We start from the raw sequence: 22,774 nt of genomic DNA on the forward strand, positions 1-22,774 counted from the left end.
AACACTGACACTGCCTAAACGTGATTGCGGCTGTTCAACAAGGCAGAGCTGTTGGGCAAGGCAACAGTATTACGTACTATGACAGGAAGAATGACTGGAGACAGCATTTGGGCTATTCTGTTCAAAGGTAGTGTAGCAGTAATAAGTACATTTAGATTTTGCTATACATAATTTAAAGACAACTTCCAAAATGCATGAACTACAATGCATGGGGGAATTACAGAAAGCCCCCTCAGTTCATCCATCGGCGGTCAGGAAAGGAGAGAAATCAGTGCAGGAAGCACGTGGGGACAGAGAGCGAGGCGTGGCACCCGTCTGGACGGAGCTCAGAGCCTAAGAGGGCGCGGCCTTCAAAGGCCCATCAGTGACGATTCCACAGGCACCAGGGGAGATCCTACAGGAGCACTGCTTCTTAGGTTAGGCGTTTGAAAGAACTCTCACTTAGTAAGCACACAGAAATCCCAGGTAGCACATCAGGTCCCTGCCACCTAATATTTTACTCCCAACAAAATTCCTGTGAGGCGCAGAATGGAATCCCAACCTTGCAGGGGAAGCCAGGAGGACTGAGAGGTGCACGGCAGTAAGAGGCAGGACCCGATTCCAAGCCTGCTGCGGCAGCCCCTCCCTCCAGGATGACTCAAATACGTGGATGGATTTGAGTGAGAAAGAGGGCCAGGCCCTCCACACCTGTGCCACTGCACACCAGCAGGTGTGAGCCACACGGATTCATTCTGAGCGTCACAAAAGCCAGCAGGCCACGATCTCGTGGGCCCTTTAATCCACCTGCCTCCAGAAATAGACACACGCTCTCCCATACACGGACTCCGTGTCTCTCAGAGGCAAATCAAAGAAAATCCTCCTCCAAAGAGACAAGCCACAATTCCCTGTCCGAGGCCGACTGGCTCTTCAAGGAGTAAAAAGCAAAACCAGACAAAGCAGCCACCCCCCTTTGTGAATTAAATCTCAAATACATTTGTGTTTTATTGATAAGATAAAGTACAAACTATACTTTTCAGAAGTTGCATTTCATTAGTCAACGTCCCTGAGCTTTTCTGGTGCTGAGAACTCCATCTGGACAGGAAGCTGGGCTTCCACCTGCTTGAAGATCCTCACATTTTAGGATGGAGCTGGTCTGTGTGCAGCAAAACGTGCTCAAATCAGGCTGCACCGTTGTACCTTCTTAACAGAATACACTGTCCACACGCACTTCTCAACAGTAACTTGTTACACGGCCTACAACAGGTCAGTCCCCTGTACCCGCTCTGTCTCCTGGGAGGCTTCCAGCACACAGCTCTCTAACAAATGGTTGCAGACGGCTCTGCGTTTCCAAGTCCTAAACACATCCTTTACATTTATTGCCCTTGTTATGTGCTTTCTGGCTGCCACCTGCTTTTAGCGCCTGCTGGAGAGAACATGCTCTCTGCACGACTTCTAGATTCCGGTCTACATGAGGTCTGGACCAGGTAACCACATTCATTAGGACGGGGCGTCAAGAGCAGCAGGTCAGGGCCCCTCTCTGCACTTTGCTTCTATTTGCTGAGATCCACGCACCACGCCCAGCTCGAGTGCAGCAGCTTTCAGAGGGACACCCCCTGCTTTCTGAGCCTGGATGCAAACCCCCCGTTCTCCTGACCATTTCAATCCTTTTCATGATGCTTCCGACGAGAGCCCTTGCAGAATTCACATATCCTCACCTTAGCGGTGACAGACCACTCGCAGACGGCTTAGGTTACAGAGACCACAGCTCTGGCTCTGGGGGAAGCCAGCTACCACGCAGGGAGCAGCCTGACAGAGAGGCCCACATGACAGGGAAGGGACACCTCTGGCCAGTGGGGACTTGGGCCTGCCAACCCCTTCTTGGGTGAGTTTGGAAGTGCACACCCCACACCTGCCAAGCCTACTGATGAGACCGCAGCTCTGCGGCTGACTCTGCTTCGGGCGGAATTGCACTTCCAGTCGCTCGTTCTGCCTGCTTTATGGAGAGTGGACTTCAGGGTGGGAACCACAAATGTGGCGGACTCACTGAGGCTGGCACAGTAGCCCAAAGGGAGAACACGGTGACCTGGAGAGCTGCAGGCATCTTTCCAATAAGTGAACTGAGGGGCTGGCGCTGCGGTGCAGCAGCTTACGGTGCTACCTGTAAGATCCACGAAAGCAGGCCCTTCCAGTTCCTCCACTCTCGGTCAAGGCTGGGTCTGCAGGGGTCACTCAGGGGCCTCTACTCCATCTGAGCAAGGACAGGGGCACTTATGGAATACCCTCTGCATGCTAGACACTCTGCACACGTGGTCGCCAATCTCATACGGAAGACACTGGGTAACTTCTACAGACCAGAAAGCTCAGAGAAGCAGGTCACTTCCCATGGAAACTGGTGGGAACGGGATCCGAACCCAAGTCTCCTGGACCCCAAAACCTGCCTTCCTGGTTTAACGCTGCCTCTGCATTTCAGCAGAATCTTTGTGTCGGGCTCTGTTACCCAGCCAGCCTGCTCGCCCACGTGGACAAGCCACTTTGGCTGCTGAAACAGAAGAAGACACCAGATCAACCACCTTTTCCGTTTTCCCCCCAACGCTGGAACCGACTGACACTGGTTAGCAGCACAGCTCCTAACTAGCCAAGCCCAAGCCCAGGAGGTGAGGCCCCGTGCACCTGCAGCAGGTGGAGCACGCGTGTGTTCCCCGATGAGGAGGCCGACAGTAAACAGAAGCGGAGTGAGTTGGGAGGCTCCACCTTTCTTTGATTTATTGAAGGAAAATACTGTGCCTTCCTAGAGCATGCTTTTCCAAAGTAGTGAAATAGAAAAAAGTACACGAATAAAAATCCGTCTCAGGTGGCTGTGTCACTAGGAGCCTAAAACAACAATGTCTTCAGGAGTGTGAATGCGTAAGGAGTTGCTTTGGGGTAAACCTGGGCTCTGGACTTCTCTGAACCCCACAGAGAGGTCTACACAGTTGAGGACCCAGGGGGTGCGCCCGCTGCAGGTGGAAGAGAGCTCTTAGTTCTTGTCACGGTAAGAGGATGGTGACAAGCCACCACCAGCCCCACAGACTCCAAGGCTGAAGTCACGGCTGCTTCAGCTCAGACGGGAGGAAGTCAGTCATCCGACTGCCAGGCCACAACCCCGCAAAAGACCTGCAGGCCGCACAAGTCATGACAGGGAGAGACGCGGATCACACGGTCAGGGGCATGGCACCTCCACCCCACCCACTTCCTGGGCCGCGGCAGTGTGGGCAGGCAGTCACCCTGGACTGGGTCCCCCAAATACCCTGTGGTTAACCCTCCTTGCTTCCACTGCTTCTTGCGGGACACTGCGAGGACAGATGGGTTCTGAGTCCCCAGCTCCACTGAGCCGGGCACGGGGCTGCGGGAGAGCCAGGGAGGTGGGCCACAGCAGCAAGGGCGTCGCCCCCATGACACTCGCATTCGGGAACTGTGAAGCCTGGCCTTGCACCTGGACGTCCTCCTCTGTAAGCTGAGGTTGTAGCGACCTCACAGGGGCGCTGGCAGATCAAGGGGTGCAAATGAGACAAGTGTACCTCAAAACACTCATGGGAAATGGACTTAAAAGCTTATTTTGCGCCGCGGCTCACTAGGCTAATCCTCCGCCTTGCGGCGCCGGCACACCGGGTTCTGGTCCCGGTCGGGGTGCCGGATTCTGCCCCCGTTGCCCCTCTTCCAGGCCAGCTCTCTGCTGTGGCCCAGGAGGGCAGTGGAGGATGGCCCAAGTGCTTGGGCCCTGCACCCCATGGGAGACCAGGAGAAGCACCTGGCTCCTGCCTTCGGATCAGCGCGGTGTGCCAGCTGCATCACGCTAGCCGCGGCGGCCATTGGAGGGTGAACCAAAGGCAAAAGGAAGACCTTTCTCTGTCTCTCTCTTTGTCCACTCTGCCTGTCCAAAACAAAACAAAACAAAAAACACCTTATTTTGCTGGGGAAAAAATCTGAAATCATGCAACTAAGAGTTCTTTATAAAGGAAAATGTCTACTATGAACCAACAGTCACGGATTTCAAGTTTCTTAGTACTAAAATACTCTTAGCTTTCAACTAAATTTATGACCTTTTCCCCAAAAATAATAAAAACATAATTTATTCACCACAAATGTGCAATAGCAATTGCCTAAAAACACAAAATAATGCTATAAAAATTTAACACCAATTAACAAATGGAACTATAAACCACACTAACATGTCAATATTCAAAATCAAGATGTTGAATATTACCAAATTAAAGGTTTAATGCAAAAACAACCTAAATTCCATCCAGAAATTTAGTCTAGACATTAACAAGCTGATTTAAAAAGTCACATCAAAATTCACAGAAATTGGAATAGCCAAAAGAACAAGAAGAAAATCAAAAGATGAACAGCATTTGATTTTAAGAACTACTAGGAAGCTATAATCATCAAATCTATAATTAGTTGTTTTTTCCTCAGGTGATTTTTTAGTCACAGTGATTTTGTTTCTTGTTTTAATTCATTTACAAACTTTTGAAGCTACAAAGCACTGAGAAATGCTGCTCGCTGTCATTTTTTAATTTATTAAATTTACTGCTTTCCTATCCTGTCCCTGGCGGGTTGAGGAAGAGGGAATGACTCCATGTTTCCCACATCTGTACCATCAAGAATTTCTCGGCCGGCGCTGCGGCTCAATAGGCTAATCCTCCACCTAGCGGCGCCGGCACACCGGGTTCTAGTCCCGGTCGGGGCGCCGGATTCTTTCCCGGATGCCCCTCTTCCAGGCCAGCTCTCTGCTGTGGCCAGGGAGTGCAGTGGAGGATGGCCCAAGTGCTTGGGCCCTGCACCCCATGGGAGACCAGGAGAAGCACCTGGCTCCTGCCTTCGGATCAGTGCGGTGCGCCGGCCGCAGTGCGCCAGCCATGGCGGCCACTGGAGGGTGAACCAACGGCAAAAGGAAGACCTTTCTCTCTGTCTCTCTCTCTCACTATCCACTCTGCCTGTCAAAAAAAAAAAAAAAAAAAAAAAAAGAATTTCTCATGGCTCCCCCACTGGTTCTGCATTTTGGTGATGCTGCCTGCTTAATCACATTAAGTCCTCGTGGTCTGCCTATTTTATTAGCCTAAGAAATAAGCATGCTTCACATGTACAAAGTTACATGGAAATCTTCATCAGCACTATTAAGAAAATAAAAAGACAACCTACTTTTTCAAATTGTGCATCTGATGGGATCCGTTATCCAGAACATACAGAGAGGGCTTAAAACTCAGCAATAAAAAGAGCAAAAATCCACTTAAAAATAGGGAAAGGACTTAAATAGACATGTGTCCACAGAACTGAGACAAACATCCACATGCATCAGGATGGTCAGTGTTATTAGTCAGCAGGGAACTGCAAATCAAAACCACCAGGAGGGGCCTGCGCTGTGGCGCACTAGGTTAATCCTCCGCCTGTGACGCCGGCATCCCATATGGGCGCTGGGTTCTAGTCCCAGTTGCTGCTCTTCCAGTCCAGCTCTCTGCTGTGGCCCAGGAGTGCAGTGGAGGATGGCCCAAGTGCTTGGGCTCCTGCACCCGCGTTGGAGACCGGGAAGAAACTCCTGGCTCCTGGCTTCGGAATGGCGCAGTGCCGGCCATAGCAGCCATTTGGGGAGTGAACCAACAGAAGGAAGACCTTTCTGTCTCTCTCTCTCTCTCTCACTGTCTGTGAACTCTACCTGTCATATTAAAAAAAAAAAAAAACCCAGGAAACACTCCCCTCACACTCACTCATGTGGCCATCATAACAAAGAGAAGACAAAAGCAAAGGCCACTGAGTTTGCTGGGAACTGGAGCCTTTGCACACTGCCAGAGGGAATGGCCAGTCCTCTAAGGTCAAACACAGAGCTACCGAGTGACCCGGCAATTACAGGAATTCAAACATAGTCAAGAACATTTTATTAGGAATAAGGACCATTTCCAAGAAAATTGGGCACACACCTTCACATAAAAACTTAGACATGAATTTCTTTAGCAATCAATTCATAATAGACATAAGTAGAAATGGCCCAAATGCCCATCAACTTGTAAAACTGATTCAAACAATGTGGTCTAATATTATCCAGCCGTAAAAAGAAATGAGGTAGTGACACCTGCTATAAAAAAGATGAGCCTCAAAAACATGCTAAGTGTGAAAGGAGGGAGACAAAAAAGGCCAAGCATCGTACGGCTGCTTTCTAAGGGCTGTACAGAATGGACAAATCTACGGATTCAGAAAGCAGAGCAGCGGTTGCCGGGGCAGGGAGAATGGGCATGACTGACTGGATAAAGGTGTTCTTCCAGGGGCAATGAAATGTTCTGGAATCAGACAGCGGTAATGGTTGTACAACCTTGTGGAAACAGTGAAAACCAATGAACCATATGTTTTAAAAGGGTGAAACTTCCGGTATGTGAATTGTTTTGCTAAAAGCATACCTGAAGGTACTTCAAAGACTTTATGGGAAAAAGGAATTAAGACACAAATTTATTCTGGTGTTTAAAAAAAATGAAATTTATGCAGAGTTTTTACATGATGCATATTTTCCACTAACTTTTTGAAGACCCTGCACATAAGTGAACCGAGTGAGTACCATTCTATCTCCAGCAAAGAAATGTGACTTGGTGACGACAGTGAAGTGTAGCTGGAAAGTCCGAGACAGGATGCTTCGATTCCTGGGCCTGCCCCCAACTCTGAGACCAGCACTGGGTCGCCAAATATCCCCGTGACCCACGGTCTATAAAAAGGGATAACATCATGATCTGGTCATAAAGACCAAATGGGATCATGTATGCAAAGTGATTAGCCAGTTGCGTCCAGCAGTCATGTTTTAATGAATGCATTATTTTCTCTGGCTCCCTGATGGAACAACAGAGAAAGCTGATGTCCCCCTCTGAACCAGAGGGGCGCCTGGCTCCCCACAGCGCTCCCCAGCCCAAGCCCCTTTACCTCGGGTGTCAGCGCGTTGTTGTCTGAGGTCTGGCTAGACAGCAGGATGTGCGTGAACCCCTCTTCCTTCCGCACGACGATGTCTCGAAACCGGCAGTTGCTTTCATTCTGGCGGACGCTGTACCTGAGCCTCTTGTCAAAGACGTAGTCCTTCTCCGTGTCCAGCTTCCGCTTCACGGGGCTGTGCAGGTTCAACGCCCCATTGGTCAGAGCCGAGCCTTCCAAAATCAGACAAACAAAATGAGAAACTGGCTGGGGGCCCCATCCCAGAAGAACACGATCAGAGAAATGTTGAGATTTTCCCAGGGAAAAGCCGAGATGTGGCTGGGACCCCCCACCCCGAGCACCCTCTGTCCTGCTGCAGTGGAGAGCCCAGGGCTTAGCAGGTGCTCAGGAAAGGCCCCCCCCACCCCGTCCTGATGCCCTCTCCCCCACACATGGGCCTGCAAGGCTCAGGCTTCTGCTCAGATTCCTTATCAAGGGAACCAGTGACCCCCCAGGAGGCAGCCCTGTCTGTCTGAGGACCCCTCTGACAGCCAGAGCAGCACTAGGCCCTGCGTGCCCTGCACTGTGTGCACAGCCCCACCCTAAAGCAGTCCAGGGCACTGTCCCCTTCAATATGAGGACCTGGGAAGCGGCTCTGGGCCCCCAGTGCTTCCTTAGCATGGTGAGCACCGAGCAGGCAGGGTGCTTGTGTCTCTCCTTGCCCTTCCACAGCTGTGCCTTTTTCTGTTTTCCCTGTTAGCATCCTCAAATGGCCACAGTGCCCTGGCTGAAAAGGCGTGGAAACGAACAACAAAATGACCTAGGTTTCTGACAGCTGCCAACCAGCCTCCTCCCAGCTGCAGACACCAGGTACTCTAAGAAAGCACACCCAAGTGCCAGCCCCAAAGCCCCATCCGAAGCCGGCCTGGGAAGTGGCTCAACTCCGGCCAAGAAATAAACAGATAAAATGCAAATTACCAGTATCAGAAATGAGAGGGGTCATCCCTATTGACCCTGTGGACATTGAAAAGGATAATAAAGAAATACAATTAGCAACTGTGCCCATTTGTTTGGTAATCTAGATGAAATGGGCCAATTCCTTGAGAGTCAAAACCTCTGAAAATACACACAGGAGACATGCATCAACTGAACAGGCAATCAATAATTAATCATCTCCTAAAAAAATTAACAAGACGAATCGTAGCAAACAGTTATGGAGGGAATCAGACCAGTTCTCCACAGTCTGGTCCAGATGAAAGAATCAGCACAGGTACACAGAGCGGGTCCACCATTTCAGATGAACCAGAGTCATCACCGCACCCACAGGCAGAAGCAACCGGCGATTGTATCCGCTGCTGCAGAAACAGCATCCGGCAAAATCCAACAGAGGAGAGCGCGCGCCTTGAGAGAGGACATCTAGGAAACACCCACAGCCTGCACGGCGCTGAGCGGTGAGAAGCCGAACGCCAGCAAGCCCACAGAAACCAAGCAAAAGGTCCTGGGATCCTCAAAGGGGGAAATAAAACTGTCTTCTGGCAAGTACAAAGCATCAGAAGAAAGAACAGCCACTTGTGGGAATAACAAGTAAATGCAGCCAGGCTCCGGGATTCAAGGTCAATATGCAAAAGACAGTGGGTTCCCCACAGGCCAGCAGTGAGCAGCTAGAATTTTACAGGTACAAAACCACACTATTTACAACAGCACCCCAAACGGAAAATGCTTGGGGAATAAATCTAATGAGATGAGTCCAGAATCTACATGTGAGAAACCACAAAACCATGATGAACAAAATCAAAATAGATCCAATTAAATGAAGAGATAATCTGTGTTTATGAATTGAAAGGCTCATTTTTTAAGATTTATTAATTTATTTGAAAGGCAGAGTTACAGAGAGGCAGAGGCAGCGAGAGAGAGACACAGAGGTCTTCCATCTGCTGGTTCACACCCTACGTGGCCTCAACAGCTGGACCTGCACCAATCCCATGCAGGAGCATCCTCGAGGTCTCACATGTGGGTGCAGAGGCCCAAGCATTTGAGCCATCTTCTACTGCTTTCCCAGGCTACAGCAGAGAGCTGGATCGGAATTGGGGCAGCCAGGACCCAAAACGGTGCCCATATGGGATGCGTCACTGCTAGGCGGTGGCTCTACCCATTATGCCACAGCACCAGCCCCTTAATATTTTTTTTATTTTTCATTTATTTGAGAGCCAGAGAGAGCTCCCCCCCCCCATTGATTGTTTCTTTCCCCCAGAATGTCCACAGTAGCTGGGGTTGTGTTGGGTTTGCAGCCAGGAACCAGGAATGCAATCCTGGTCTCTTATATGGGTGGCACAATCTAATTCCTCAGCCATTACCACTGCCTAGCTGGGTCTGCACTGGCAAGAAGCTGAGTCAGGAGCTGGAGTCAGGAAATGAACCCAGGTATTGACCATGGCACACAGACACCTTACTGCAGACATCAAGGGCAAACTATGGGGCCAATGCCATGGTGCAGAAGACTAAGACCTGGCCTGCAGTGCAGGCATCCCATACGGGCACTGGTTCGTGTCCTGGCTGCTCCTCTTCCAATTCAGCTCTCTGCTATGGCTTGGGAAAACAGTGGAAGATGGTCCAAGTGTTTGGGTCCCTGCACCCACCTGGGAGACCCGGAAGAAACTCCTGGCTCCCGGTTTCAGATTGGCTCAGCTCCAGCCATTGTGGCCATTTAGGGAATGAACCAGGGGATGGAAGACCTTTCTTTCGTTTCTCCCTGTCTCTAACTCTACCTCTCAGATAAATAAATCTCTTTTTTTAAAAAAAGAGCAAACTAAATGTTTAGTTTAATATAGGTACAAAGGATTGTATACAGAATTATCTGTATACATACATATGCATATATCAGTATCAACACACAACGCGTATGCACACACAGGTCAGTATGGATACACAGATGTGCACGCATGGGTCAGTACAAGTACGTAAGTGTGCTCACACAAGTGTCAATACATAAGTGTGCACATGAGTCTTACTGAATGCACACACTGGCTGGGTCAGTTGAGAAGGCCTCGAATCAATGACATCCCAGTAGCAAAGAGCACACCCCGGACAGATTTTAGTTTCCACTGTGATTCTAACCAAAGGAAGCAGGGCACCCCGGAAAAATGGCTGACCCTAGGAGATAAACTTGTAGTGCCTGGACAGAAGGAAGTGCCCATACAAAACAAGGTAAACTTCCACGCTGAGGGGGGCATGTCGAAAGGACACCTGAGCCAACCCAAAGAGCTTCCAGGATACTATGTGGGCAACACAATAAAGTCATCCCGATAATAAATGAAAATATAAAGCAACCGTCCACAAGCCCATGCTGGGAAGAATAAAGATCACATACCCAACAAACACACAGAGAGGAAGCCCAGGTGCAGAAGAATTCCAAGTAAATTCTGTCAATGCCCCACCCACAGCTCTGCTTTCCTGAGTGTGTGCTGCACACTTTCTTCCCGAAAGTACAGTGTGGAAAGGTAGAGGACTTAACTGCACATTGGGGAAACCTCACAAGCACGCCTCGGCCAGGTGATCAAGGTCAACGCCGACAACAGCAGGGTCTTGTGTGTAACAGGCATCCCTGATGTGATTCAGTGTGAAAGGCCCTCCTGGGGTCTGTCTTCCAAAACTCCCAACTCCAGTCTAATTACGAGAAAAACATCAAATGACCCCGGCCGAGGGAAATTCTACAAAATACCTCAGCAGCCCTCCTGCAAACCCTTAAAGCCATCAAAAAGGAGGAGAGCTTGAGAACTGAGCCTCAGGGGACGTGATGACAGCTCCTAGGTAGGATCCTGGGACAGGCATCAGGTGCAAACTGGAACACAATGCTGACTTTAGTTCACAGGAATGTATTAATATTGGTTCATCAATTTAACAAAGCTACTACACCCATGGAAGATGTTAACAGGAGAAAGTAGGTTTGGGGTATCCAGGAAATTTCTGTGTTCGCTTTCCAATCTCTCTGTAAATCGAAAACTGCTTAAAAAGTGAAGTTGGCTTTTTCAATATAAACTATTCATTGAATATTTTAAAAATTGGTTTCATCAAAAAAGCAACACTCTGCAGTTGGGCAGGTTTGAGAACTCTGACCAGCAGCTCCTGCACTTGAGTGTACATCAGCATCACCAGGGGATTGTTCAAAACCAGCCCGTGGGGCCTCCCCAATGACGCTGCCACTGGTCCAGGGCCCAGGCAACCCAGGCCTCCTCCATCACCAGGAGTCACTTGGAGGGGGGGTGTAAGCAGGTGTCCTAAAGAATGCTGCCCCCTGGGGCTGCCCCACACTTTCTCCCTGACGAAGTCCTGGAAGTCACCGCTGTCACCATTTCAGCCAGGTGGGTGAGTGACTGCCCCTGCAGGGTGCAGGTGCATCTCAGAGACAACCTCGCCAGCTGTGGTGATACGGGCAGGGAGAGTGCAAGGAGACACAGAGGAGTGCTTACTGTGTGCTAAGCACTCTGTCAGGCTGGGATGGGAGAGGAATCAGCTCCCAGAGGCCGAGCCTCTGCCCCTGGAAAGAAGACTGTCTGCATGCAGCATGGACACACTCCATTTCCTGGTCCTTAGACAGCAGAGTAGCAAGATGAGAAAGAAGACACCATTAAAGGGGCCAGCAGACAGTTAACAAACACAGGGGCTCTTACTTGTGTCTCGATGGTCACATCCTAGCTCATCACAGATTGATTCTGGTCAGACCTGCAGGGTGAGCCCCTCTCTCTAATCACAGCCTGTCTGGAAGCAAGTCTGCCGGCATGCTCTCTGGCCAGCAGCACCTGAAGGCCAGAGGCTCACTTCTCGGCACCCATAGCCCTGGGCTCGGGCTGTTAATTAGCCGTGAAAGCCTTGGACCCCCAAACACCAGGCCAAAGGCAGAGACCAGGAACTGCTCTGGGGGGCCCCTCTGCATGCCAGGCGGCCCCCAGAAGATGAGCAGAGCCCCCATGGCCACAGGGCTGAGAAGCTGTGCCTATGACAACCCAGGACTTCTGCGACACCTCCTCATCTGTACTTCTCCGTCACCCAAACATCTGGGCTTTGTCAGACAGGAAGCTGCCACAGCTCCTGACGCTGGGTAAAGAGGTTCAGGAACACTGGCAAGTGACCACGAAAGGCCTGTGCAGATGAACAGACCCCAGGCGGTGAGGAGCACACGAGTTTCCAGTCAGCCTCAGCAGCCCGGCCAATCCCTGGTTACAGATGCCCAGAGCCTGTGTGTGCCTGTGCTTTCCCAGGTGTGGTGCCAGCCCGGCCACGTGCTTCGGAACACAACGACACGACGGAACAGCCTCACGGGCTGCTTTTGTGAGCGGCTCTACGGTTGGCTCCAAATGACTCGGCAGTCCTATGTTGTCACCAGCGTTCACCCTTTCCACAGGTAAGGAATAGTGAGACCACGTGCTGGAAGCCACAGGCATCTGAAATGGAAGAGCCAGGCTTGAAGCAGCCGTCTCTCATGTCCCTCATTCATTCACAACGGAGTTATCATCCTCCCGCGGGCTAGCTGTTGTACTAGGCGATGCAGATCCCCGCAGAGAAATCAGGTCCCTTCTGCCTGGAGCTTGCTTCAGGTAGGAAGAGAAATAGTTCCCGGCAAACTAATTCCCCAAATGATTACAGGCCAGAGAGCAACAGGGGGATGTGGTGGAGAATAATGGGGACAGGGGTCTCTGGGAACTCAAAGGCCATGGCGTATCCCTTGGAGTACACTATGAGGCAGCCCCAAAGACACAACAGCCTTGGGACCACCTACACAAATAAACCACAGAACCACACAGGAAAGCAGACCCGCTGATTGCGTCAGGACACTGTGGACTGGCATTGTTAATGCATGGGCAGATGCAACAACTGTGGGTTAAGAAGACCTAAGAGGGGCCGGCACCGTGGCTCAATAGGCTAATCCTCCGCCTGCGGCACCGGCACACCAGATTCTAGTCCTGGTCGGGGCACTGGATTCTGTCCCGGTTGCCCCTCTTCCAGGCCCCTCTCTCCTGTGGCCAGGGAGTGCAGTGGAGGATGGCCCAAGTGCTTGGGCCCTGCACCCCATGGGAGACCAGGAGAAGCACCTGGCTCCTGCCTTCAGATCAGTGCGGTGGTGCGCCAGCTGCAGCGTGCCGGCCATGGTGGCCATTGGAGGGTGAACCAATGGCAAAGGAAGACCTTTCTCTCTTTCTCTTTCTCTCTCATTGTCCACTCTGCCTGTCAAAAAATAAAAAAAAGAAAAGAAAAGACCTAAGAGGGCGGAGGAGAGAGGGAGCTTGCTGCTCAAGTCTAGAAGATAGTTTAAAAAAGTGGAGAAGGGCTGGCGCTGTAGCATAGCAGGTAAAGTCACCACCTGCAGTGCCTGCATCCCATATGGGTGCCGGTTCGAGTCTCTGCTGCCCTACTTCCGATCCAGCTCTCTGCTATGACCTGGGAAAGTAGTAGAAGATGGCCCAAGTCCTTGGGCCCCTACACCCACGTGGGAAACCCAGAGGAAGCTCCTGGCTCCTGGCTTTGGATTGGCACAGCTCCGGCCATTGCAGCCACCTGGGGAGTGAACCAGCGGATGGAAGACCCTCTCTCTCTCTCTCTCTCTCTCTCTCCCCTTCTCTCTCTGGGTAACTCTGACCTTCAAATAAATAATTAAATCTTAAAAAAAAAAGTGGAAGGAGTGCAGTCTCAGGGAAGAATTAGGGAGAAAACGGCAGAGGACACTCTATGCAGATTGGAGGAAAGAGCAGACATATGTGGAGGGCGTGGACGTGCACAACTCAGGAACCCAGCAGCCGAGAGCCTCCACACCACTGCTGCAGAGTGAGATGAGACCAGACCACGGCAGCCCAAGCCACTGGCAAAGAAGCTGCAGGAGAAGCCTAGAGGGAACCAGGCTTGGAGCCTGTGGGGGATGGGGCGCCTGCCAAACTAGAGGAGAAAAAAACAAGGGGGGCACGTTTTCCCTCTCCCCAGTCACCCTGCAAAGGCATCCTGTAACAAGCTGACAGAGAGCAGGTGCCATTTTGGACATACGTACCAGCTGTGCCAGCCCATGTCCACGCCCAGCAACCAGCCAAGTGGAGACTCCTGAGTCTGGTGGGGAGAACAGACACGGGGCTGGGTGCTTGTGACTGTGGGAGGCTTGTGTGCCCGGACTGTGAAAACACTGTGGCTGCATGGGAAGACTCAGGATGTGGCTGGGACTTTGGACAGTCACTGTGGGAGGCTCCGCACGACCAGGGCTCCCTGGGTACCTGGCGAGGGACATTGCTGGGGAACCTGAGCTTACACTGAGGACTGAACAGATCCTTCGTGTGGTCCTTGTGGCAGAGTACACAAATAATATATTGATGGGGGCTTGAGCCCAGGCACTGGTCTCCTCCAAGGAGAGGAGCTTAGCTGAGTCTACACCAACAGACAAGAACAAACCTCCCCTCTGATTAAAAAATAAATAAGTAAAGGGGATTTACCATGCCAATTCTGGGTTTGTCACCTCAGACACGCCCTTCACGCTGGAGCACTGAACAGAGCTCCCTGGCCACACCCACCACACGCCTCTAGGTATTCCCTGAAAGCAGACACTCCACTAATCCACTCAGAATAGCCCGAAGATGAAAGCCACCACAGCAAAAAATAAAATAAAATAAAAAATAAAGAAGAAATTGATGAGTATCTCCACAAATGCAGAATAACAAACACACTGATTCAAGGAACAAGAATAAGAAAGACAGCATGACACCCCCCAAAGAACACAACACCTCAATACTAGATTGAGAAGATGAGGAGGTTAAAGAAATGCCAGAGATGGAATTCAAAAAACTGATCATAGGATTACTTACAAGGGATCAGAAGCAAATGTACAAACTAATGAAATCCATACATGACATGAAAGAAAATTTCTCTCACAAAATTGAGATCTACATTCTTCTCAGCAGTACATGGAACCTTCTCTAGGATTGACCACATACTAGGCCATAAAGCAAGTCTCAGCAAATTCAAAAGAATTAGAATCATACCATGCAGCTTCTCAGACCATAAAGGAATGAAGTTGGAAATTAGCAACTCAGGAATCCCTAGAGCATATGCAAACTCATGGAGATTCAACAACATGCTCCTGAATGAACAATGGGTCATAGAAGAAATTAAAAGAGAAATCAAAAATTTTCTGGAAGTAAATGAGGATAACAGCACAACATACCAAAACTTATGGGACGCAGCAAAAGCAGTGTTAAGAGGAAAGTTTATATCAGTAGGTGCCTACATCAAGAAATTGGAAAGGCACCAAATAGATGAACTTTCAATTCACCTCAAGGATCTAGAAAACCTACAGTAAACCAGACCCAAATCTAGTAGGAGAAGAGAAATAATTAAAATCAGAGAAGAAATCAACAGGATTGAATCCAAAAAAACATTACAAAAAATCAGCCAAACGAGGAGCTGGTTTTTTGAAAAAATAAACAAAATTGACACCCCATTGGCCCAACTAACTAAAAAAAGAAAAGACCCAAATCAATAAAATCAGAGATGAAAAAGGAAACGTAACAACAGACACCACAGAAATAAAAAGAATCATCAGAAATTACTACAAGGACTTGTATGCCAGCAAACAGGGAAACCTATCAGAAATGGATAGATTCCTGGACACATGCAACCTACCTAAATTGAACCAGGAAGACATAGAAAACCTAAACAGACCCATAACTGAGACAGAAATGGAAACAGTAATAAAGGCCCTCCCAACAAAGAAAAGCCCAGGACCAGATGGATTCACTGCTGAATTCTACCAGACATTTAAAGAAGAACTGACTCCAATTCTTCTCAAACTATTCAGAACAATCGAAAAAGAGGGAGTCCTCCCAAATTCTTTCTATGAAGCCAGCATCACCTTAATTCCTAAGCTGGAAAAAGATGCAGCATTGAAAGAAAATTACAGACCAATATCCCTGATGAACATAGATGCAAAAATCCTCAATAAAATTCTCGCCAATAGAATGCAACAACACATCAGAAAGATCATCCACCCAGACCAAGTGGGATTTATCCCTGGTATACAGGGATGGTTTAATGTGTGCAAAACAATCAATGTGATACACCACATTAACAGACTGCAGAAAAAAAACCATATGATTATCACAATAGACGCCGAGAAAGCATTTGATAAAATACAACACCCGTTCATGATGAAAACTCTAAGCAAATGGGATATGGAAGGAACATTCCTCAATACAATCAAAGCAATCTATGAAAAACCCACAGCCAACATCCTATTGAATGGGGAAAAGTTGGAAGCATTTCCACTGAGATCTGGTACCAGACAGGGATGCCCACTCTCACCACTGCTATTTAACATAGTTCTGGAAGTTCTAGCCAGAGCTATTAGGCAAGAAAAAGAAATTAAAGGGAAACAAAATGGGAAGGAAGAACTCAAACTATCCCTCTTTGCAGATGATATGATTCTTTATATAGGGGACCCAAAGAACTCTACTAAGAGACTATTGGAACTCATAGAAGATTTTGGCAAAGTAGCAGGGTATAAAATCAATGCACAAAAATCAACAGCCTTTGTTTACACAAGCAGTGCCACGGCTGAGAACAAACTGCTAAGATCAATCCCATTCTCAATAGCTACAAAAACAATCAAATACCTTGGAATAAACTTAACCAAGGACGTTAAAGATCTCTACGATGAAAATTACAAAACCTTAAAGAAAGAAATGGAAGAGGATACCAAGAAATGGAAAAACCTTCCATGCTCATGGATTGGAAGAATCAATATCATCAAAATGTCCATTCTCACAAAAGCAATTTATAGATTCAATGCAATCCCAATCAAGATACCAAAGACCTTCTTCTCAGATCTGGAAAAAACGGTGCTGAAATTTATATGGAGACACAGGAGACCTCGAATAGCTAAAGCAATCTTGTACAACAAAAACAAAGCTGGAGGCATCACAATACCAGATTTCAGGACATAATACAGGGCAGTTGTAATCAAAACAGTATGGTACTGGTACAGAAACAGATGGATAGACCAATGGAACAGAATTGAAACACCAGAAATCAATTCAAACATCTACAGCCAAATTATATTTGATCAAGGATCTAAAACCAATTCTTGGAGCAAGGACCGTCTATTCAATAAATGGTGCTGGGAAAATTGGATTTCCACGTGCAGAATCATGAAGCAAGACCCCTACCTTTCACCTTACACAAAAATCCACTCAACATGGATTAAAGACTTAAATCTACGACCTGACACCATCAAATTATTAGAGAGCATTGGAAAAACCCTGCAAGATATAGGTACCAGCAATGACTTCTTGGAAAACACCCCAGAAGCACAGGCAGTCAAAGCCAAAATTAACATTTGGGATTGCATCAAATTGAGAAGTTTCTGTACTGCAAAAGAAACAGTCAGGAAAGTGAAGAGACAACCGACAGAATGGAAAAATATATTTGCAAACTATGCAACTGATAAAGGGTTGATAACCAGAATCTACAAAGAAATCAAGAAACTCCACAAGATCAAAACAAACAACCCACTTAAGAGATGGGCCAAGGACCTCAATAGACATTTTTCAAAAGAGGAAATCCAAATGGCCAACAGACACATGAAAAATGTTCAAGATCACTAGCAATCAGGGAAATGCAAATCAAAACCACAATGAGGTTCCACCTCACCCCAGTTAGAATGGGTCACATTCAGAAATCTACCAACAATAGATGCTGGAGAGGATGTGGGGAAAAAGGGACACTAACCCACTGTTGGTGGGAATGCAAACTGGTCAAGCCACTATGGAAGTCAGTCTGGAGATTCCTCAGAAACCTAAATATAACCCTACCATTCAACCCAGCCATCCCACTCCTTGGAACTTACCCAAAGGAAATTAAATTGGCAAACAAAAAAGATGTCTGCACATTAATGTTTATTGCAGCTCAATTCACAATAGCTAAGACCTGGAACCAACCCAAATGCCCATCAACGGTAGACTGGATAAAGAAATTATGGGACATGTACTCTATAGAATACTATACAGCAGTCAAAAACAACGAAACCCAGTAATTTGCAACAAGATGGAGGAATTTGGAAAACATCATGCTGAGTGAATTAAGCCAGTCCCAAAGGGACAAATATCATATGTTCTCCCTGATTGGCGACAACTAACTGAGCACCAAAGGGGAAACTTGTTGAAGTGAAATGGACACTGTGAGAAACAGTGACTTGATCAGCTCTTGTCCTGACAGTTGATGTAAAATGTAATACTTTATCCATTTTAGTATTTTTTTTTTGTTCTAGTACCATTGGTTGAACTCTGTGATTAACACACAATTATTCTTAGGTGTTTAAATTTTAACTGAAAAATTATCCCTGTTAGGAATTTGGAAAACATTATGCTGAGTGAAATAAGCCAATCCCAAAGGGACAAATACCACTTGTTCTCCCTGATAGGTGACAACTAACTGAGCACCAAAAAGGAAACCTGTTAAAGTGAAATGAACACTATGAGAAACGGTGACCTGATCAGCCCTCACCCTGACTGTTGATGAGCAGCTTAATATGTTATCCCTTCTAGTATTTTTTTGTTTGTTCTACTTAATACTTTTGGTTGAATACTGTAATCAATACACAATTCTTCTTCTTCTTCTTTTTTTTTTTTGACAGGCAGAGTGGACAGTGAGAGAGAGAGACAGAGAGAAAGGTCTTCCTTTGCCGTTGGTTCACCCTCCAATGGCCACCGCGGCCGGCGTGCTGCGGCCGGCACACCGCGCTGATCCAATGGCAGGAGCCAGGAGCCAGGTGCTTTTCCTGGTCTCCCATGGGGTGCAGGGCCCAAGCACCTGGGCCATCCTCCACTGCACTCCCGGGCCACAGCAGAGAGCTGGCCTGGAAGAGGGGCAACCAGGACAGAATCCGGCACCCCGACCGGGACTAGAACCCGGTGTGCCGGCGCCGCTAGGCGGAGGATTAGCCTAGTGAGCCACGGCGCCGGCCTACAATTCTTCTTAAGTGCTGAAACTTAACTGAAAAGTGATCGCTGTTAAATATAAGAGTGGGAATAAGAGAGGGAAGAGATGTGCAATTCGGGACATGCTCAAGCTGACTTACCTCAAACGGTAGTTAGAAACATACCAGGGGATTCGAATTCAATCCCATCGAGGTGACATGTACCAATGCCATCTCACTAGTCCCAGTGATCAATTTCTGTTCACAACTGATCGTAATGAAAGGACTAAGAACCAAAGGGATCCCATAAACAAGAATAGTGTCTGCAAATACTAGCTGATAGAATCAAAAAGGGAGAGAATGATCCAACATGGGAAGTGAGATACACAGCAGACCCATAGAATGGCAAATGTCCTAAACAGCACTCTGGCCTCAGAATCAGCCCTTAAGGCACGTGGATCTAGCTGAAAAGCCCATGAGAGTATTACAGGCATGGAAAGCCAAAATACTCTGGCAAAAAAAAAAAAAAACAACCACCACCACTAAATGAAAGATCTCTGTGAGTGAGATCCCAGAGAAAAGAACAGGTCATCAAAGAAGGAGGTACCTTTCTCTGAAGGGAGGAGAGAACTTCCACTTTGACTAATCAGCCCTTAAGGCATGCAGATCCGGCTGAAAAGCCCATGAGAGTATTTCAGACATGGAAAGCCAAGACACTCTGGGGCGGGGGGGAACCTAAATGAAAGATCTCCACGAGTGAGATCCCAGTGGAAAGAATGGGTCATCAAAGAAGGAGGTACCTTTCTCTGAAGGGAGGAGAGAACTTCCACTTTGACCACGGCCTTGTCTAAATATGATCAGAATCAGTGAACTCAGGGGGCTTCCATAGCCTTGGCAGCTCATGACAAGAGCCTAGGGTGATTACTGAGGCCATAAACAAGAGTGTCAATTTGTTAAGTCAACAACAGGAGTCACTGTGCACTTACTCCTCATGTAGGATCTTTGTCCTTAGTGTGCTGTACATTGAGATTTAATGCTATAACTAGTACTCAAACAGTATTTTTCACTTTATGTTTCTGTGTGGGAGCAAACTGTTTAAATCTTTACTTAATGTATGCTAAACTGATCTTCTGTATATAAAGAGAATAGAAAATGAATCTTGACGTGAATGGAAGGGGAGAGGGAGTGGATAAGGGGAGGGTTGCGGGTTGGAGGGATGTTATAGGGGGGAAGCCATTGTAATCCATATTCTGTACTTTGGAAATTTATATTCATTAAATAAAAGTTAAAAAAAATTGAGATCTTAAAGAGAAATCAAAATGAAATATTGGAAATGAAGAATTCAGTAGAACAAACAAAAAATGCAGTGGAAACTCTTAACAACAGAATTGGTGAAGCAGAAGAAGGAAATTCCGACTTAGAAGATAAAGCACAGGAAATTATACAGCCAGACCAAATACAAGAATAAATTAGAAAACTAAACAACACTGTTGGGAATACACAGGATATTATCAACAACCCAACATACGGGTTCTAGGAGTTCCTGAAGGCGTGCAAAGAGAGAAAGGATTAGAAGGCCCTTTTAGTGAAAGAACAACAGAAAATTTCCCCAATTTGGAGAAAGAGAGGGGGTATCCAACTACAGGAAGCACACAGAACCCCTAATAGACATGACCAGAAAAGATCTTCACCACGACACATTGTGTCTGCTGGTTCACTCCCCAAACTGCCACAAAGGCCATAGCTGTGTCAATCAGAAGCCAGGAGCCAAGAGCTTGTTCCGGGTCTCTCATGTGGGTGCGGGGCCCCAAGAACTTGGGCCATCTTCCACTGCTTTCCCAGGCCACTGCAGAGAGCTGGATGGGAAGTGGAGCAACTGGGATTCGAACCAGCGCCTATATGGGATGCCAGCACTGCAGGCGGCAGCTTTACCCACTACACCGCAGTGCCAGCCACAGAGCTTGTCTTGACTGTTGAGGAACAGTTTTTTTCTTTTCCTTAATGGAGAATGGGACTGGGAATGGGAGTGGAAGGAGGAAGTGGAGTGGCAGTAGGCGTGGGAGTGCAGGTATGCTGGGAAGAATCACTATATTCCTGAAGTTGTACTTATGAAATATGTACTCATTAAGTAAATGTTTCTTTGGGGGAAAAAAAAGAAGGGCTAAGAGCCTCTTCCAGTCCAGAACACATCCCACGCTCAGCTGCAGGTGCCTGAATCACCTGCCGGGAGATGCAGAGGAAGTCATGTCAGAGCCCTCAGACTGTTCCCTTGTGGGGTATCGTGCCTCTGGGAGACCAAGGAAGAGGAGGGGGCAGGGCAGATAGAACATGCCAGATGCATGGGAGAAGGAGGTCAGACACCAGGGAAATCCCTGCACATCCGAACTGGAAGATGCTAGAAGGCATATGAGGTTCTGAGCCTGAGTCATCCTGTCCCTCAGAAGATGAGGTTAATGGCACCCACATTTCTGGGTTGCCTTGAACTTGTTAATTAAAGAACAGATTGGCCGGCGCCACGGCTCAATAGGCTAATTGTCCGCCTGTGGCGCCGGCACACTGGGTTCTAATCCCGGTTGGGGCACCGGATTCTGTCCCGGTTGCTTCTCTTCCAGTCCAGCTCTCTGCTGTGGCCTGGGAGTGCAGCGGAGGATGGCCCAAGTCCTTGGGCCCTGCACCCGCATGGGAGACCACTAAAGGCACCTGGCTCCTGGCTTCGGATCAGTGCGGTGTGCCGGCCACAGCGCGCCAGCCGCAGCGGCCATTGGGGGGTGAACCAATGGAAAAAAAGGAAGACCTTTCTCTCTGTCTCTCTCTCTCTCACTGTCCACTCTGTCAAAAAAAAAAAAAAAAAAAAAAAAGAAGAACCGATGTCAGATCAGCAAGTGCCCAGCACTTGGCCGATGTCAGCTGAGGGACACTAGGGCACACAAAGCAGGAACTGACAAGTGACTCCTTGTGGCCATGGCTCTCCTATTCCATGCCCTCACCTGGGTCTAGGCCAAGACAGGCATTCCAGGCACAGAAGAGACTGCCCGCCCTGCAAAGCCCAAGGATGGAGCCACAGCTATCCTTTTGCTCACCATTCCGCTGCCCCAATGCCCCACATGCACATTGCTGGGACACAGAAAACCCCACATCATCTTAGTTCCCTCCAAACCTTTCCACCTTCCTTCCTTCCTTCAAAGTACAAAGCAGTATGTCCCACTAAGAAGGCTCCATAAACTCATGCTCCAACACAGACCTCTCTGCACCAAATACACAGAGAAAACACAAAAGGAGAAATTCAACGAGATGAAGCTGGGCTCAGGGGTACCAGGCAGCCACTGTGGCACAGCAAACGAATCCACCACTTGGATGGCACGGGCATCCCATATCAGAGTGCTGGTTCCAGTTGCTCCACTTCCAATCCAGCTCCCTGCTGATGTGCCTGGGAAGGCAATGGATGATGGCCCAAGTACTTGGGACCCTGCTACAGACATGTGAGACCCACATGGAGTTCCTGGCTCCTGGCTTCAGCCTTGCAGTCAACTGGGGAGTGCTCTCGCTCTCTAGTGTTCTCTCTCTCTCTCTCTCTCTCTCTCTCTCTCTCTCTCACACACACACACACTCCCCTTACCCCCTGCCTCTCCCTCACCCACTCTGCCTTTCAAATAAATAAAACTTTGTTTCTTTTCAAAGATGCACTGTCCACAGCAAAGCCCTTACTGGGACCACTGAGACAAGTGGAGGCAAACACAAAACTACCAAAGAGAGGAGGGGAGGAAAAAAGGCAAAGAAAAATAAAACAAAAGAAAAATTACTCATTCAAAATGAGCCGGCACACAAACATTACAAAACAAGTAGCTATCATGTGAGTAGAAAACTAGTAAACTAAAGAAAACCTGAATTATTCCAAATAAAATAAATGGATATTATGAAGCAAGGCAACGG

At 48.1% G+C, this 22,774-nt stretch overlaps 1 protein-coding gene across 3 annotated transcripts in view; it reads right to left on the reverse strand.

Annotated features, from left to right (window-relative positions):
• The window catches only part of CDYL2 (chromodomain Y like 2), a 426,814-nt gene that overhangs the window by 35,183 nt on the left and 368,857 nt on the right, over positions 1 to 22,774 (reverse strand). For all 3 annotated transcript variants that reach the window (XM_089318824.1, XM_089318825.1, XM_051847320.3), the window contains one exon: positions 6,919 to 7,136. In XM_089318824.1, coding sequence (XP_089174950.1) covers positions 6,919 to 7,136 — 218 coding nt within the window. The remainder of the gene's footprint in view (positions 1 to 6,918; positions 7,137 to 22,774) is intronic.

Source organism: Oryctolagus cuniculus, chromosome 18, assembly GCF_051225735.1.
Source record: "Oryctolagus cuniculus isolate XC-2025 breed Fujian yellow rabbit chromosome 18, ASM5122573v1, whole genome shotgun sequence".
Taxonomy (NCBI): domain Eukaryota; kingdom Metazoa; phylum Chordata; class Mammalia; order Lagomorpha; family Leporidae; genus Oryctolagus; species Oryctolagus cuniculus.